The 19928-nt window shown below is 42.3% G+C and overlaps 1 protein-coding gene across 1 annotated transcript in view; it reads left to right on the forward strand.

Annotated features, from left to right (window-relative positions):
- Positions 1 to 10183, forward strand: part of epha10 (EPH receptor A10) — a 603193-nt gene extending 593010 nt beyond the window's left edge. The window contains exon 17 of the mRNA XM_078566952.1: positions 9588 to 10183. Coding sequence (XP_078423078.1) covers positions 9588 to 9702 — 115 coding nt within the window. The 3' untranslated portion in view covers positions 9703 to 10183. The remainder of the gene's footprint in view (positions 1 to 9587) is intronic.
- Positions 10184 to 19928: the final 9745 nt, after the last annotated feature.

Here is a 19928-nt window from a genome sequence, read left to right on the forward strand (position 1 = left end):
GGTGGAGCTTTACTTCAATTTCAATCCACTAGCGAGCAAAGTAGTTGAGAGCACAGGATCCGAACTAAAGTGATATCAGGGCCAATTCCCTTTCTCTGATGCAGAAGAGACACATCACCCAGGGTAAATGGTCAGTGAAGCGGAGCTACTGCAGCATGAGGGGTTTACAGAGAGACTTGCCTTGCTTGGTATCCCGCTCAGAGGACAACAAGCCTTGCAGGAGGTAAAAGTGATGTCCACTACCCACATGTCTTGAGAGAAGATGGCATGTACCTTGAAGCTCTCAAGAATATCCACAGGTGCCATTTACCAGGTACATGGCCCAAGTATGGATGCCACAAAGTGTTGCCATTTTCATTTATCATAGAACACTGTGAGGCTCTCAATCATCCAGCTCTCTTATAAATGTAAAATGCTGTGGATGCAGAAAATCTGAAATAAAAACAAAGTGCTGGAACCACTCAGCAGGCCTGGCAAGATCTGTGGAGAATCTCAGTTCCAGGACATCACTGCAGGAGTTCCTCAGGGTAGTGTCCTAGGCCCAGCCATCTTCAGCTGCTTCATCAATGACCTTCCTTCCATCATAAGGTCAGAAGTGGGGATGTTCGCTGATGATTGCACAATGTTCACCATTTGCAACGCCTCAGATACTGAAGCAGAAAGACCTGGACAATATCCAGGCTTGGATTGACAAGTGGCAAGTGACATTCGTTCCACACCAGTGCTAGGCAATGGGCATCTCCAACAAGAGAGAATCTAACCATCACCCCCTGACATTTGCTGAATCCGCCACTATCAACATCCTGTGGGTTACCATTGACCAGAAACTGGACTGGACTAGCCATAAAAATCCTATGGCTACAAGAGCAGGTCAGAGGCTAGGAATCCTGTGGCAAGTAACTCACCTCCTGTCTCCCCAAAGCCTGTCCACCATCTACAAGGCACAAGTCAGGAGTGTGATAGAATACTCTCCACTTGCCTGGATGAGTGCAGCTCCAACAACACTCAAGAAACTTGACAATATCCAGGACAAAGCAACCCATTTGATTGGCACCCCTTCCACAAACATTCACTCCCTCCATCACCGACAAACAGTGGCAGCAGTGTGTACCATCTACAAAATGTGCTGCAGAATCACATCAAAGCTCCTTAGGAAGCACCTCCCAAACCCATGATCACTACCATCTAGAAGGACAAGGGCAGCAGATAGATGCGAATACCATCACCTGGAAGTTCCCCTCCAAGCCACTCACCATCCTGACTTGGAAATATATCACCGTTCTTTCACTGTCGCTGGGTCAAATTCCTGGGACTCCGTCCCTAACAGCGCTTTGGTGTATCTACACCACATGGACTGCAGCGTTTTCAAGAAGGTAGCTCACCAACTCTCAAAGGCAATGGCCATTAAATGCTGACCTAGCCAGAGACGCCCACACCTCATGAATTAATAAAAAAAATGAAATAGAGTTAATGTTTCGAGTCCAATATGACTCTTCCAATCCATTGGTGAAGAGTCATATTGGACTCGAAACATTAACTCTTGTTTTTCTCTCCTCAGATGCTGCCAGACCTGCTGAGTTTTTCCAGAATTATATGTTGTTATTCTTCCAGCTCCATTGCTTTTCGTTAGATAATTAGATCTGTGTCATCTGCTATACTGATTTACTTCTGAATTTGGGGAAATAAACCAGAAATTTCCCATTGTTTACTTACCGGAGTCAATTCTAGAAATTCTCATGCATTGCATCCATATAATGGCAAAGAGACAGATTGAAAAACCTTGATTCATGATACATCAGCATTATCAAAGTGAATACAATGATAACAATATCCCATTTTTAGCATAAACTGCATCAACCACTTCATATTTCACTCGGACTTTAAACATGTTTATATTGTGTGACACCATGATGGTAATGTGCACTTTTAAATATTATCTGAACAGGCAATATTTTCAGCACACAAATTGACAGAGTGTAAATGGATATTTCTGCTAAAATAGCTAGACAGTATGTTGTAATCCCTGAAACTTTATAATACATTGTGTTTGGAACTGCAGTTTAGCCCTGTAAAAGCTGTATGCATCGAATAGTTGTAATTTAGCTTAACAGCGCCTTATTAGTCTTTTGCTTGTTCTTTTAGGATTTAGTGATGTTCTTTGAATTTGTGATTTTTTTTAATAGCTCCTTATTTTCTTCATGTTTATGATTGTATATAAAATTGAAAAAAAATCAAAAAAGGATTTTAAATTGACAAAATAACAGACTGTAATAGCCATTACATATCCTGCGCTTGTAAGTTGATACTTAAAACCAATATCCTTGGCCCTTTCACATCATCCAAGGACTTCATTCATAAAATAGCCACAAAAAAATAAATATACCTGCACGATACATGGGCACTTGCTATCACACAGGGATAGACTGCAGGATGGCTGCCTTCAGTAGCCATTCCGACACTGTAAATACAGTGCCATTGGGCAGCTGTGCTTTGATTTTCAGTAGGAAGGAAGAAGAAATTGTTGCCCATGTTGACCTGAACTATTTAATCCAGCACATTGGCTAGTACTGTAGATAACACCCGTGCTAAACTATAAGGAGGCAGAAGTGCTGAAGGAAGAGGTGACCTTGGCTGCCAATGACAATCAGGTTGGCTACCCTGGCTATGTGTACAACAGATGGCACAGATCTGCAATTGGCTGCATGGAGCCTGTGGAGCCAGGTCCCCACAGTCGTAGACAGGCTGGTGTGCCAGACCCTGTTGGCATAAATGGCAGGAGTGGGCAGGCTGGCTCTGGTGCCTGATGAGCCATGAGGTACTGTATTAGCAGAGCATCCTATCAATTTTAGCTTATCAACTCCCCTTAGGACTCTTCATTTATGCCTTCATTCTCACCAAGCTCCTGTGACAGTTTGATTGTAAGACCTCCTTTTGCTTTCCTTTTTCCTCTGTTTTTCACGTTCTGCTGGAACTTTAGAAAGATTTGAACCTCCGTTGGTTTTCCAATGAATTAGCAGGCGATATTCAGCACTGTTAGAAGAAGGAAAATAAATCTCACCACCGCCCGCATTTTCTCATATTAATTTGTGTTGATATTTTTTAAAAACATAGAATCATAAAATGGTAACAGTACAGGAGGCGGCCATTAGGCCCATCATGCCTGTGCCAGCTCTCTGCAAGAGCAACTCAGCTAACCCTACTGCCCTGCCCCTCCCCTGTAATCCTACAATTTTTTTCTCCATGTGTTTACCCATTTCCCTTTTGAACAGATCATAATACTGCCAAGTTTTGAGTCATCTTCAAATTTTGAAATTGTGCCCTGCACACCTAAGTCTAGGCCATTAATATATAGACTAAAAATGTACCACAAAGTTTAAAAAAAAAATAAGAAGCCTAAAATTCTGGGCCTTCTGGACTGTCTCATCCAAGCAATTTCTCTTGGGGGCCGATAGGCAAAGAGAGAATCCAAACAAATCTCAATCACATACTTGGCCTCACTTAAATGCTTTGTAATATTTAAATGCAGCTTTGGTGTTTATTTTTTTGCAAAACCATTTTTAGATTGATACAGATGTGCTTTTTATCTTTTTGCATTTATGCCAGCTTTTCTCATTTCCCCCGAGCCTGTTCCACTGAGATACCACTAGCCTCGGTAAAATATACCTATTGCATTTTAATTCACTCTGGGGGTATTGAGCCTACTGAATGTAGAAGAGGGAACTGCAGGGTGTGAAACATATTAAAACAGGTCTCTGGATTCCAGAGGTATTGCCACTGTAAGTGGCAGATTGAATCTAGTATTATGCCACTAATTAAGGACTATAGGGAAGCACTTAATGTTAAGTGACAGCCCCCAACTGAACCATTAACAATCAACTGGTGCTCCTTTCTGGGGAAAAAAACGATTGCTGCCTCCCAGGAACCAGCAGATCGAACCAATAGTACTTGAAAACAGCACATGCAGTCAAACAGCTTCAGGCATGTCTTCCGAATGGAAGGAAATATTTGAAGCAAAGGCCCATCTGTCAGAGTTGGTTCATGGCTTGGCCCCGTAAGTTAATAAATGTTGAAAACCAGCAAAATTTCAGGCCAGAAATGCAATCGTGGTTCAATAAAAATGCCTTGAGTATTGCTGCTGAAAAAAGAGACATGTTGAAGCTTTTCATCTTGCACTCATCAGGACATTTTGCAAGAATACCAATATAAGGGGTAAACCAACAATTTATACTGTATGTGAAGAAAGTGCTGATTGGTTGGCAAGTGGACTCTGGTAGAGGCTTTGCCATGGCGAATGCCACATATATGGTGACTGAGAGTTAACTGCCAAGCATTGTTTGAAATTTAAACCAGGCAGCTTGACCCTGATTGGCCTGAGGAATGGGTCAGTGAATGGCCGTCACTTATTTTGTTTAACTAAACTTTGGGATGTATGGCCTACATACCCAGAATCACACTGGCACTGAAATGCATATACCATATTACTCATTTGTGAGTATAGGTATGTAGGCTGTACATCCTAAAGACTCGCAGCTCGTATCAAACAGCATGTCCCAGCTGCTGTTCACAATGGGGAAGGTAACAAGGGGGTGAAACATTATCGGAGGTAGGCAGGAATATGGGGTTGAGGTCACATTCAGATCAGCCATGATCTTATTGAATGATGGAACAGTCTCGAGGGACTGATTGGCCTACTTTTGCTCCTAATTCCTATGTTTGTGTGTATGTATGTACCTAACCAGCCTGTGCTTGCAAAACTCAAAACGGTGTCCAAAATTAGATGTGATTCTGCGGTTGGACAACATTTGCTAAATAATCCTCAATGCATTAAGAATTACACTGACAACCAATTTAAGATTGTCTGTCAGGCTCATAGTGTGGCACATTTACGTGTAATGGAAGCTGCATATATAAATAAACAAGGCCCTGTTTTTTGCAGACAAAAAGGACATGCACAAATTTTGCGCCTAAACAAAATAAGTGACAGTCATTCACTGACCCATTCCTCAGGGCAATGCCTTGACCAATCAGGGTCAAGCTGCCTGGTTTAAATTTCAAACAATGCTTGGCAGTTAATTGTCAGTCACCATATATGTAGCATTCTCCATGGAAACGCCACAACCAGAGTCCGCTTACCTACCAATCAGCACTCTGTTCACATACGGCATAAACTGTTGTTTTCCCCTTATTCTTGCAAAGTGTCCTGATGAGTGCAAGATGAAAATCTTTGACATGTCTCTTTTCTCAGCAATACTACTGTTCTACAAAATGACCAAAAGACCTTGACAGAGAATCAAACAATCTTTTTACACTGAGTCTGTAGTGCACAAACAGGCCATTCAGTTCAAATGGCCTATGCTGGTGCATCTCCTTCCACCCTTCTTTATTTCACCCTGTCAGCATATCCGCCTATTTATTTCTCCCTTGTGTGTTTATTTGGCTTCAACTTAGATGCAGTTATTCACCTCAACTACTCCGTGTGGTAACAAGTTCCGTACTCTCACCACTCTCTGGGCAAAGGCTATTTTCCTAAATTCTCTGTCATTTTTATTAGTGACCATCTCATACGTATTGCCTCTAGTTTTGGTTACCCCAATGTTCCTTTTAAAAACCAAATATTAAAAAGTAGAAGTTGGAGAACTCCCGCACTGAAAATGCAGCAACAGTTGAATGTCCCTGATGACAGATTGAGGGACACGTGGTTTAAAATACTAGGTGCACCTATAATTCTCCATGTGCACATGTCTCCCACCTGCCTTCCCCACTGAGCATTAATGATGCTGCACTCAACGCAGGCCAGACTCTGATGGTTCAAACATCCCCACCAAATATGACTGCAGGACACCAAACAAAGGGGAGCCACAAGCATTGCCATTGCACACTGATAAAACAGAAGCACTTCCTCTGGAATTTACTCCTCTAAAACCATGAACCCACACCTTCCCCCTTTACCAGGAAAATGAGTGTAGAGAGCAATGTCGTCTCTGTGCTCTAATTCTAACCCAAAATGTTCAGCCAGAAATACTTCACTCTCTCCCTCACACTAATTTGAATTTACTGGTCAATTTCCTGCTGCTTGGCACACAGGGAGTTGGCACCAAGTGCAGTATTATGTTGAATAGCAGTTTCCCCAGAGTTTCCGTAGATCTTCCACTGATTCCATTATAGTGCATGCTTGGGAAAGCCCCAGTGACCATTCAACCGCACTGCGTTTTCAAGATGACGCTGGTGGCATTTGGCCAAGTGTTATGACATGGCTGGTGATGTGTGCCAAACGGATCAAATCCACGAGGGAAACGTGATCCTGCTATCACAACGGTTTTGCAATTTGTATTTATTTCGATGTGCGTGCACTGAATTGTGAAGTAAAAAGTCCACCAAGACGTTAGAGATTTCTGAAAAACTAAATTAAAATATTTATTAACAAAAGAAAAGATTTCAAGCACATACTTAGACCTACAAATCACTACAATGATAACTCCTAAAACCCCTAATTAACCTGGATCACAGCTACACCCCATTTAAGGCAACGGCCCGAAAATAGATATTTCAGATTTTAAACAGGTCCAGCAAATTAACACAATACCCTGGACAGTGAAATTCAAAGCAGCTTTCTCCAGCTTCGGCTTCTGTAGACAGCAGGCTTAATGCACAAATACTGGAGGCTTCACACCCTTCTGTTAGATCTTCTCCTGACACATAGCCTCATTCTCCTTTATATATGTTTCTCCCTTTTTAATATGTAAATTCCATTGTTTCAATGGGCAGAATTTTTAGCTTGGCGGGCGGGCGCGCGCCTGACCCGATCGGGCGCAGAATCATGCGAGATGATGTTGGGCAAGGGTCCCGACGTTATCCTGCACTTGCGCAATATTTCGGTCAGTGGACACATGCAAAAGTCGGAAGCACACCTGCCGACAATTAAGAGGCCAATTAAGGTAATTAAAGGCGCAACTGTCTCTGATTTTTCGTGGTCTGTCCAACCTTACGGTTGGCAGATGGGCGAATCGGCCAGGCGGTCTTTGCATTTTTCATGAAACCTCATTCATGGTGGGATGAAGCCTCCGTTATTAAATCAAAGAAAAATAAAAACCTATGGACAGCATTTTTACCATCTACATGTTCAGGTGACTGATGATGGTGCTTGCACATTTTTTTCCTAGTTTTGAATTCTTTATTTAATGCTTTTGAGGTCATCAGCTCCCTGAGGCAGCTCCCTGCCTTCAGGGAGCTTCCTGTCAGCACTTGCCTGTGCCCGCGTTGAGGTCAGCGTCCGTGCTCTTCCCGCCCCCATCTTGGCAGTGCTGAGCTTCTCAGCGCATGTTTCCCGCTGGCTGGCCATTAATTGGCCAGCCAACATGAAATCGTGGTCCATTCCCCAGCTTATCCCAGGCCCGCTGATCGCGTCCACCCACCGACCTAAACATTCAGGCCCATATGTCTTTGGAACTTCAATCTTCCTCATAATATAATCTTTTTGTGTTGTTAGTATTCTCATTAACGTCTTTGAAATTCAAAGCCCCCCTTCATCTATCTAATAATGCAAATTCCCTTTACACCTTGCATGCTAAGACCCCAACCATGTTTACTCATTAGCATATTAAAAACACTTCTCCACCTTACTTCTTTTGATAACTTCAACTTGCAGTCAGCTTGGCTACAAAATGTAATTCAATCACACGCAGGCAGAAAAACACAGCCCCCATTAACATACTTTACAATAAACCAGGGCCAGAATTGTTACCTCGCCAGGCGGGCATGCGCTCGATCCGAACGAGCGTAAAGTGACGCGCGATGACGTCAGGCAAGCCGACATCATCACCCACTCGTGCGATATTTCAGTCGGCAGGCACGTGCAGGAGTTGGCAGTGTGCCAGCCGACAATTAACAGGCCTACTGAGGCCATTAAAGTACCAATTAAATGTAATTTTTTGCAGCCCGCCCAACCTTATGGTAGGCGGACAGGCGAAAAGGCCAAGTGGGGCATTTTTTAGTTAACCTTACCCACGGGTGGGATGAGGTTTTCCAACAGCAATTAAAAATAAAATAAAAATTTTAACTTTTCATTCATAACATGTCCCTGCTCATGTGACAGAGTCACATGAGAGGGGCATGTTTTGTAGCATTTTTAAAGTCTTTATATTTGATTTTCTATATCTTCAGCTCCTTGAGGCAGCTCAGGGAGCTTTTCCTGCGTGCGCATGCGCAAAGTTCCCCGCTCGCTGCCCTCCCTCTCCACACGGGCAGCGCTGAGCGCTGCGGCACGTGTTTCATGCTGGGCAGGCCTTAATTGACCCACCAGCCTGAAATCACAGTCAGGCCCCAATCACGGGTGGTGGTCGGCTTCCCGACCGCTTCCGCCCGAGCCTGCCCGATGAGGGCAATATCCTGGCCCAGAAAAACATTACGAAAATTATCATACTTTCATGACACCAAGGCACAGCCTAAAAAGGTCTATCTGCACTTGCATTCCCAATTTTACCTCTCAAGTAGCTTGAGTAGATCAGGCTGCATTGCCACTCCAAGCACTGGCCTGAATTTCACACACCAAATACATTGAAGGAAATAACGGTTCATTCTCTCTGTGTTGTGCCCTTTGCCCCGCAACCCTCACTGGCCTTCTCACCATCATTCACACATGGATGTCATCGAATCAGCCCAATTAAACTGTGAAACCGCATTTTAAAGCCCTTACGTTTTTATAAATATGCAAATTTCCCTCTAGTGGCTTAGTTACAAAATGGACTCCTCAGTTACTACTGACCTTTACAAACCGGATGGTAGTAAGTTGGGTGTCAAGTTAGTTGTTTGGTAGTTTTACAGATGGTATCCACGCCCCTCATTTTTGGAAAATGGGGAAAAAAATATCCAGGGTTCATTGCCCTTATTGCTAAACGTGTACCCCTGTCTCAAAGTGGATGTGTGTTGGCATCAGGTGACAGGATTGGGCTCGAGGTGATGCCCCTCACAGTCGACGACCTACCAGTACTTACCATCTAGGCTTGCACATGGAAAATGGTCACAAGGGCATAGCATCCAAAGGTCTGTGATAAGCTACCATAGCCAGAACCTTCAGAAAAAGGGAAAAACTGGAGAGGAAATATTTTTTTTAAAAAGAAACAGAATTTGTGAAAAAAAATAAGGGAATTGCAATACAAGCTTGGTGTAAGAGCACAAAAGGTGTATGTGATCACTTGGGTCATTCTTCTCATCCAAACCTGTCAGACCTTGATGAAACATATCAGCCCCCCAACTTCAATGCCTCGGTCGCTTCATCCATCTCAATTGAAGCCGTCACCCAAGGAGCGGCCTGTAAACAGCAGCCTTTCAGGATCTGATGTGAGTCTATTCTGATCTTTTCAGTTTTGGTCAATTGTGAGAGATTTCAATAAAAAGCCGTGGCAGGTAATTTAATGGATGAAGTGCCACTCGAAATGGGAACTTGTACAAGCTGATTATGTCAGTATGATTATTATACTTAGCTGTGCTTTTCATTCAATCACCAGCACAGCCCCCATTCTTAGTGACGGTAATGGGAATGAATAGCAGCAGACTGCAAGCACTAAATTCTGTGTGATTTTCTTCCACAGGGATGTAATGAGCCTGGGGATTACATGTGTTGAACACCAGAAACAAATCCTGAGCAGCATTCAGACTCTACGAGCACAGGTTATACAAATGCATGGACGAGGTGTTCAGGTTTGACAGCGGCATCCACCTAAGTCTTCTCTGCAAGCTGCATTCTTGACAAATTGCCAACATAAACTGCTTGTTGGAAAGCAGTGTGTTTACAAGATGATGCCTGTGTGTGGGATGGCCAGGGAAGAGGACCCAAGACCCAGTCTTTATATTTATTTTTTTTTAATAAAATGATTTCAGCAAGGGGTATCTTGGAAAGGGTTGCTCAGGCAACCTGCTATATGGCATTCCTGGAACGCGGATGAAGTAGGAAAAGAATAGGATGCAAGCGGCAGTGTCCAGATACCTTTTCTATATCGACTCTGTTTTTCTTTGATCATTGTGGTTCGGTAAACACTGCTCACTTTGATAAATGAGGAGCTGGTACAGACTCTCTGTGTCACCAGACTGTGAACTTAAAACATCACCTTAGACTTGAGAAATTCTGTTTTAACTTTGGTTCTTTGAATACCCAGGATTATGTGTTCTAATAACATCTATGAAAACATCTTCAGTCATATAACTCAAGTGCCCAATTTCTTTAAGGCAATGAGGTGTGTGTGTGTGTCGGTGATGTGTGTGTGCCAGTGTGTGTGTGTGTGTCGGCGTGTGTGCACATGCGTGTGGCCCTCAGAGAATGAAATGTCCATTTCATTCTTGGTTTGGCTGCTTGGAGGTTTAACCAACCTGATTAGCAAGTGCCTGAGATAGGCCACCTTTCTTTTGTTGGGGAATTTCATGTTATAGCTAAATAGCCATGAGCTGGGCTTAAAAATGCATCCAGCCGCTACAGATTGATCAGCAATAAATCTTGTGGCCTCCAATGCACGGCAAATCCAAATGCCAAACTATATCCAATATAGGGCAACAAATCTTGGAGCTCCTCTTTCTAAAACACAGAGAGACCAGGCCTTCAGGACTTGAAAGGTTATAAAAGTAAACAGAAGTAATTGCATCTTTTCCCTTTTTTTTATATACCAATGAATCAATGAGACCTGGATCAAATGGACATGGATATTTAAGATAGTCCAGTTGAGCTGAGTGAGGTTCACATAGTATTGCTGCCATTCAGGCCCCATTTAATTGTGCATTTTTGAACCTTTTCACCACAATCTCCATGTTAGTTTGCTAGTTACATGCTTTGCCATGCAAAGGTCTCCAAGAGAAACATCCATGTGGCGGTAATGGGGTGGGGTTATAAAGATTGTTCATTAAATTTAAAATTATTCTGTACACTTAATCAAAATGGAGGAAATTAGTCACAGATAACAAGTATTAATGATTTGTGTCAACTACATTGAAGGTTTGCCCTGGAAATGTGCTTACACAGTTCATAGTTGTGTTTTATTGGTGGGTCATCACATAGACAGTCAGCTTAACTTCAGCAGTGGGCAATTTATTGGAAACATTTCTGAGGGAGAATATAAGTCATTATTTAGGGGCGCACAGATTAATGAAGGACAACCAGTGTGGATTTGTTAAGGGAAAGTCATGTCTGACTGACTTGATTGACTTTTTTGAGGAGGTAACAAGGTGGGTCCATGAGGTCATTGCACTTTATGTAGCCTCCATGGACTTTAGCAAGCATTTTGACAAGGTCCCACATGGGGCATGGGACAAAAATAAAAGCCTATGGGATCCAAGGGAAAGTGGCAAATTGGATCCAAAATTGACTCAATGACAGTGACAACAATGACGACATAGATGAGTGAAAGTTGTTTGTATGCTCTCCAAATTTATTCCTGGACAATCAAGACTGCTGGCTATTGTCCATGACACACTTATTCATTTCCATTTTGCCATGTTCTGCTCAACGTTTTCACTAGATCCACAGTGACCTTTTCCTATTGATGCAGTTTAGTCTGCCAACTTCTCCGTAGACTCTATCCCACACCTATTCTCTGGCTTCTGACCAGGGACCAGACGATATTGTTGGAGATAAAGATCCTATTTCCTGACCTAGAACTGTTTCTGTTCACTCACTGTCTTCACTAAGCCAAGGTCAAGAGCTAATCCCTGGGGAAGTTGTAACAGTCTCTTCCCTCCCCCAGTTTCAGTTAGGGCATCAAGTACAATCTCTTGTCCAGCCTAAACTCCACGGATCAACAATTTCCTGGTTACTTTTATCTTCAATGTGCATCATTGCATAAGGAAGGGACCGGATATTGCTCCTGCTGGTTCTGAATTCGACCTCGTTTAGTTTGTTTTCTATCCACTGGTGACCTATTGGTACTTTTCAGGATATTGGTTTCATTCATCTTGATTACTTTGACCATACTGTTTTCTGCTCTGAATCTTACTCCTTCAGCTGGCTCATTTTGCCAGGTAGGGTTACATCGCATTATGAGAAACATTTGATTAAAACATTGACTCTTCATGGTTCCTCAGAGCTTGGTTCATTTATTGGGCAAACACTGATTTCATTAATATGTTTAATCTGTGTCAAGTGAAGGAGAAATATTGAAATAATTTAATAACCAAATGTTCAATATAAGAATAAGATACATTTAATCCCATCTCAGATATTTCCTAGACAGTTGATCTTTGCAGTGATCCCCATCCTGTAACACAATACCTAACCCATAACTCAATTCAATCTATGCATTCTGAATTGATTCATGAGGGGTAATTTTTTGAGCTACAGTTTTTGAAATACAGTTCTATTTTAAATGATTAGGCAATGCTGTGCAAAGCGTGTCGGCATATCCGAGTTACATTCTAAACAGCGAGGCTCACCGATGGGAGCGCAAAGTTGGAAAATGATCCTTAAAAGAATCAGTTTAGGATCTATCTAATCTCTGACCATCAGTAAATGAGACTCTCATTGCATTTAACAAAAACATTGCATTTGAATTGGAATGATTTGCACTGTTAGCGGTGTGATTCTCTGATGGCCTGAGCTCATGATAATGTGCCCTGATAGAAGATGGCAACAGGCTTGATCTTCATTTTATTTTACTTGAAGTGGGTTGCCGAGATTGTAATTTAGTGTGCCTGAGGTGTGAAACAACATTCAGCTAAGTCTGCACACCACTGTCTAATTAATCACTGCCCTTTGCTATGTTTATTTATATGAGGCACAACAGCTGCAAGCATTACAACCATTTTCACTGTAGATTTTCTGAATATTTGACATTGAATGGAGAATGTTCCTGTTGCTAATCTGTTTCCATTTGTGTTGTCAATGCAATTTATCTAAAGAGTTTTACGCTTTTGTTTTGGCAAAAGAGGTAGCCTTGAACTATATTAGACTAGTTCCATTTTGGTTTGAGTAAGAGTAACCAAGTGAATTCTTCACAATAAAAATGGCTAACCCCAAAACCAAAGGGTTCTACAATTGGTAAAAATTCATAATTAATTTACAGAGCTGCTGAAGACCGTCAGAAGCAGTTCTCATCATTGACTTTATTTAGTTCATTGTTCCACATGTTGGTTTATACCAAAGGTACCCTTAACATGGCCTCAGGGCTTGTGTTTCCTTCTCTCACCAGCTTTGCCACTTCACATCTTTCCAGGCTTGGATCCTGACTGAGCTGGAATCCAACACTTTCTCATTTACTTTTCAGGAAAAGTGGGCAGTGGGAGGCTGTGAACATCCCAGTCTCCAACCAGCATTGAGAGGATCTTAACTGAAATAGAACAATGCTTCTATAGTTTGTTTTGTTCCCATCACATAATACCTCGGCTTCTTTTGGGAATTGTCCACAATGAGATGACTGAAACCTGTCGTTCACTCTGTGATGAAAGGTGGATGGGCCTCACCCACCATCTCTCTGTGATGGACCATTCCAGACGTGACACTTTAGCAAGGTGTAGGGTGGGTCAATGGCACTTGGCCAAAGGCTAATGGGCATCACTGGTTCATTCAGCCAGCACATTCAACCAGTTTTCTTCGCACGCTCCCGCACAGCTTCTGTTTTTTAACTCATTGTAATTGGTAAAGCTCAGGAGTTATATGACTGAAAAAAAAACAAGTGTTTCGAGGAATTTTCTAAAAACTTGTGACGCATATAGGAATACCATTGAATTTTATTTTAAAGACGGAACCAATTTGATTCTTACAGCAATTGCATATTCCGAATTCTGCTCATGAGCTGCAACGACAGATAAATGAAATACAGCGGTTGTTTTATTAGCCTGCTCCAGATTAAACAAAGACCTGTTCCAACATATAACGTGTAGCACCAACAATCTGCCATCATGCTTTTGTTCTTTTGTAAGAAATCTGGGTGAAATCCAATGGTCCTAGTGTAGGACACAACCAAGGCTGACCAGCGTTAAAGAGGTGAATCAACACACAGTGGTTAGATGGGTCTTAAGTACCTGCAGATACGATGCCTGTGTTACCATATAAGGGATATAGAAAGGGTTTGTATTTGTATAAAGCTTCTCACATACTCAGGGTGCCTCAAAAGACTTCACAGCCAATTGATTCATTATTTTTTTATTCTGTCAGCAAATGCAGCAGCCAATTTTCACACAGCAAGATGCCACAAAAGTAATTAGGTGGTTGGCCTGCTGAAGGATAACTATTGGCCAGAACTTTGGGTGAGAAGTCCCTTTCTCTTCTCGTAACTTTTCAATCTTTTACTTCCACCTCAATAGACAGACTTGATCGAAAAGAAGGTGCCTCCTACAGTGCCTTCCTTCCCCAATATTCCACCGACATGTCAGGCTGGACTGCATTCTCAAATCCCTGGAGTGGGTTTTGAACTGAGTGTGATCACTGAGCCACGCCAGCTCATGTATCTGAAATGCGATGGGGAAGAATACAGCCTCTCTAGTTGATCGAATGTACCTTTTAATTCATGTTATGGTCCTCTGCACCCTCTGTCATCTCCCAGTTGTGATGATACGCAGATGCCCTTGCAGTCCAGCAGTGTCGATTGGTACCCACCCATCAAGAAGGCGCAGAAACCTCTTGTGCAGGGTTAACTTTCACTATCACCCTGGTAAAAAGTCTTGTTGACACTTGGCAACTTTCAGCCTGGTTTAGCACCGGGATTGTCTTAACACTGAGGCAAAATCTTCCTGGTCCTGCGAAGACAAGTTTGGAGATGCAGCCAGGAACAAATTCTGAAGAGAGCTCATCGGGCTCCCTGATATATTCCCATCTCCCAGCAATCTAGTGAAAGGCATGATCAACATGGCAGTGGCTACCCGACCAGCAACAACGCTTGGTCATTAGGGCCAATTTGGGATCAGTTGGAGGCAAGATGCTGTCGCTGCTGGGATCTTCCCAACATCAGATAGGCTCCTCACTCAGACTGTAGCCTGGCAGGTACCTGGAGAGGCCTCTCAGAAGCAGGCCATCAACCATTGGTGCCTCGTCTAAATCCCTCCAACCCAGAGCCGCAGGGTCTCAGAGCCACAGCTGCAAGCGATTGCCCCCTCTATAATGATGGCACGCCAGCCGGGAGCATTATTTGTTTTTAAGTTTTCATTTGTCTTCCTGGAGATCCTCTATTTTGAGTGCCCACGATGTCCTCTACATGCTTCAGCAGTGCCCACCTCTCCTGGTGGGGATGCAGCCATCCACAGCTCCTGCTCTCTGATTAAACTCTCTTCTTGGGAACCGAGCCATTGTCCTCAATGGAATAGCAAAAGCAGAGGTGAACTTTTAATTGGCCTTCTCCCATAAGACCATGATGCAATGCGGCCATCCGACCATCAGGGTGTGACTTTAGAGGCATGGTAGCATTGTGGTTATACTACTGGATTAGTAATCCAGAAACCGAGACTAATGCTCCAGTAACAGAGTTCAAATCCCACCATTGCAGCTGGGGAATTTAAATTCAATCATTTAAATAAATCTGGAATAAGAAAAGGCTAGCATCGGTAATGGCGACCATGAAACTATTGGATTGTTGTAAAATCACATCTGATGCAAAGGGAGAGTATGAGAAGAGACAGGCAGCTGACATGAAGGAATCCAAAAGCCTTCTAAATGCACATAAATAGTTAAGGGAGTAGGGCTGATTAGGGACTTCAGAGGAGGTTTATGCATGGGGGCTGGGGGCATGACTTACATTGTCTTCACCAAGGAAGGAAATGCTGCCCAAGTCATAGCAAAAAAGGAGAGAGTTGAGCCACTTGATGGGTGAAAAATTGATAAAGACAAGGTATTAGATTATATCTGTACTTTAAGTTAATTCATCGCCAGGACCAGATGAGATGCATCCAAGGATACTGAGGGAAATAAGGGTGGAAGTTGTGGTGGCTCTGGCCATAATTTTCTAATCTTCCCTTGACTTAGGGATGGCACTAGAGGACTGGAGAATGGCCAATGTTACGCCCTTGTTTTAAAAAGGGGTTTAAGGTAAGCCCAGCAACTACAGGCCAGTCAGTTTAACCTCAGGGGTGCAGAAGCTTTTAAAAACAAGAATTCAGGACAAAGTTAACAGTCAATTGGCCAGATGAAACCCCAATATGTTATTCAGTAATGACAGTTTTTAGACATCCTGGAGGGAGAAATTAATTTGTGTAGCACAGCTTCAAATATATAGACTATGTAGAATTCGCAGGTGCAGACAGAATCGCACTGTCCGTTACCTGCGTTTCCCCATTGATATAACTGAGGATATGCACTTGGGCCATGCTGGTTGCAGCTGCAGCACTGCCTGCCCTGGGGAATGGACTTGAGTCTGCGCAGTATATAAACAAATTTCCCCCCCACAGGAGCTATCAGGGCATCCATTTGTGAAGCAGTAGGGAAACAGTGAAAATTACCAGAATGCACTCAAGGTGAGATGGGTGTCTCACCGATATTGATATCGTCAATCATGGTACAGCCCCTGCTGTACAACAACCAATCCTGTTTGTGTGGACTGCATGGCCCAGCCTGTAGATGAAATGGGTTACTAAGTAGGGAAGTTGAATACATCAAGGCTGCTACTTCAGCACAGTACAGAGGTAGGGCTGCATTTCTGGAGAGGCCATCTTTTGGATGATACGTTAACTGAATCTACATATACTCCCAGATGAACAGGAAGTTCTTCAGTGTAATAAAAACAGGAAACGCTGGAGAAACTCAGCAGGTCTAACAGCATCTGTGGAGAGAAAAAAAAAACAGTTAACGCTTCAAGTCCTTATGATTCTTCTTCAGAGCTAGAGAGAGGTAAAATGTAATGAAATTTATGCTGTTTAAGGGGGGTGGAGTAGGTGAAGCTGGATAGAAGGCCAGTGATAGGTGGAGGCAAAGGGGAGATTGCCAGAAATGTCATGTCTTTAGTGTCTTGGCCAATACCATCAAACCTGCAAATTCTTTCTGCATGCTGTTTATTAGCATCTGTTGCGGTCATATTGACAGCCGTGTTCACCAACATAACAATGGTGACCATACTTCAGAAAAGTAAACCGTGGCCTATTACTTTGAAACATCCTGAGGATGTGACAAGACACTATATAAATACAAGTTTGTTTTTGTTTTGGGGCACTTTGTAATCCAAAATTAAATAAAAAGGAATCATTTGATTGAGATTTAAAAACATTACCTGCAGGAAGCATCAAGGTGTTCAGCCTCTGCTTACAGACCTCCGGTTTCTCTGTTTTGCCTGGGACAAAGTACTTGAAGCTAGTTCTACACTCAAGCATTGATTTTTAAGGGAGTGTCTCAAAATTACACATTCAAACTGAGAATGAATTCAGTTTCCCAGTGGACCGAAGAGTACTGTCACAAGATGTCCATCATCTCACTTGCAGCCTCCTGCGATGGTTCGGCACTGGAGGGCACACTCCAGTCATGTCAATTTCTAAGTTTAGGGGTCAAACATTTTCGAGTTTGAACTGGCCAATTGTTTTTAATAATGGGCCTTCCTTGTCGGACGACAGCTATAGTTCTGAAAGCAATGGGCTTCACTGTATGCCAGCCCAGAGGTCTGCACGCAACAGGATGCTTACTGAGGTAAATGCTACGTTATTATTGGAAAACAGTACCATTTGTGGTTAGAATTTGGTTGTGTCCTGCACAAAAATTAAATTTTGCCCCTCTTTGGCTTATAAAAACAGAGAGAAAGACTTCTAACCAATGATGCTGTAAATCATGTTGGGTTCAGAATTCCTTTCTTTTATATTCATTACCTTTGTGTGAAGCAATGTAAAATATATTTAAAAATCAAATATATTTTTCTAATTTGTTGAGGGATTAAAACAATTGAATTGTGGCAGAGTAAGTGGTAAAAATAATAACTAGGTGAAGCTTGGGTAACACACAAAGCACGTGGCAAAATATACGATGTGTTAGTCCAATGTGCTGAGAAGTTGAAGCCCCTTTGTCAGGATCAGTAGGCAGGGCAGAACTGGCAATAAAATACAGACATTATATTGGGACAGTGTTTGCAGTATCGCCTCAAGCTGAAATGATGAAAGGCCTGATGAGGAATAAGAACCATGCGCCAGTGTCTGGGATTTGAAGTGTGTCCACATGCGTCCATGCCTGTGAGTTGTTGAATTTGAACAGTTTGTTTTGTAGCTAGATTTTTTTATTCTATATATAGTGATCCTGTATCTGTATAGATTTTGAGAAAAGGCAGCCTCTGTGCAAACTGTGTGACTACCATTTGTAAAGAATACGTATTCAATTTAATTACACATCAGGCACAGCAAAGTTTGCCCAATGTTATGAGGGGGAATTATTTAGAAAGTATGATTACATCAATGCACATTTTTTCTCTTTTTCTTTTAGATATTAATTTCATGCAAATTACCATGAAATGTAAAAGCTGGGGAATAGAATGCTTTTGATAAGAAGCATCCACTGTCAGCATCAAGTAGTGCCAGGTCTAGGATTGCTCTTCAACACACCTCAACCCCAGTCCAAGAAGAGCTGCACTGCGCTAAATTTTAAGATGACATTGGGGTGAAACTTGACATTGGCAGTAATGAGAAATGGGCAATACTGAGTCCAATGCCCGTTTTATATCCTGTTTGATCTTTTGTTTTCAAGCCAATTATAATGGAAGAGAAATTGGGGGCAGAGGGGGAGTTTAAAAGGGGCTGTCGATTCTTAGCGCCAAAGGCAGGTTTCACCCCCCATAGGATGGAACATTCCAAGACCCAATGTCACCTGCAGGCCTTCCACCCAGTGAGCAGCTTATGGGAAAAGCATAAGGGAAGTGCTGTTGATTTCCCACTCGTTGACGTTAATTCAAAAGTTGTAGCTTTGGTCACATACACCTCTTTAGCAAATTAATCACAATGTAACTTAGAAGCAATGTTGAGAGCTCACTGTACAGTGCTGCACCTACTGAACCACTCCTTGGTGCAACATTGGAATGGAATTTTGTAGTCAAGCATTGCTGAACTTGCCTGAAAACTTTAAATCAATACAGGGCATTTGAAGTACCAACTGCTGAAATTGATGTCCGTGCTTTAATTTAATTTTTCTGAACCACTATAAAATGAGATTAATATTTAAAAAATGAAAGTTGGATTTAGAAAAAACAATTGTGACATGGATTATGCTACTGGATGAATACCCAGAGTTCAAAAGCCACCATAGCAGTTTGAAAATTTGAATTTACTTTTAAAGAAAAATCTCAAAATAAAAAAGTTGGCATCAATAAGAGTGACCACGAAGCTCTTGGATTGACATTGAAAACTCAACTGGTTTATCAATGTCTTTACTTGGCCTGGCCAGTATATGATTCCATTCCCATGCTAATCTTCTCTGGGAAAGTAGGGATGGCCAATAAATATAAGCCTTGCTACGAATGCTGAATGAATCATTAAAAATAGACCCTACACTCCACAAAGGTTTAAAACCACCCTGTGTGTCAGTTGTAATTTGCTGGCAATGTAATGCATTCAGCACTAAGTATCTCATTTGCCATCTCTTAGAGCCCTGGCTTTTGAGGATTGCACTGTGATTTTTTTTTTATATAACTGAGGATAACCCTGGATGTAAGATCAAACCTGAACATCAGCAAGGTTAGAAAGAGTAGCAGAGAAAATGAGTTAAACCAAGAAATAACAAGAAATTAGTTGTCAAAGTTATATCACAGTTGCCCAGAGTGGGTGTGGGCTGCAGTTGCGAGTGTGATTGATACGGGTCATGTCCCAGACTGCATAGACCTGTTTTTTGCCATGGAGCTGAGCTTGAATTGCAGTGGAAGCATACTGAGTGTGGCAAACTGATGCCATGTAGCAAATGATACACAGGTATTACAACATAGTAACATATCGAAGGGTTGAAATGGTATATATCATTAGAATGGGACTCAAGCAGGTTCTCAGCATAATTTTAGTCCCCACGC

The sequence above is a fragment of the Cetorhinus maximus genome, chromosome 21 (assembly GCF_964194155.1).
Source record: "Cetorhinus maximus chromosome 21, sCetMax3.hap1.1, whole genome shotgun sequence".
Classification (NCBI taxonomy): Eukaryota; Metazoa; Chordata; class Chondrichthyes; order Lamniformes; family Cetorhinidae; genus Cetorhinus; species Cetorhinus maximus.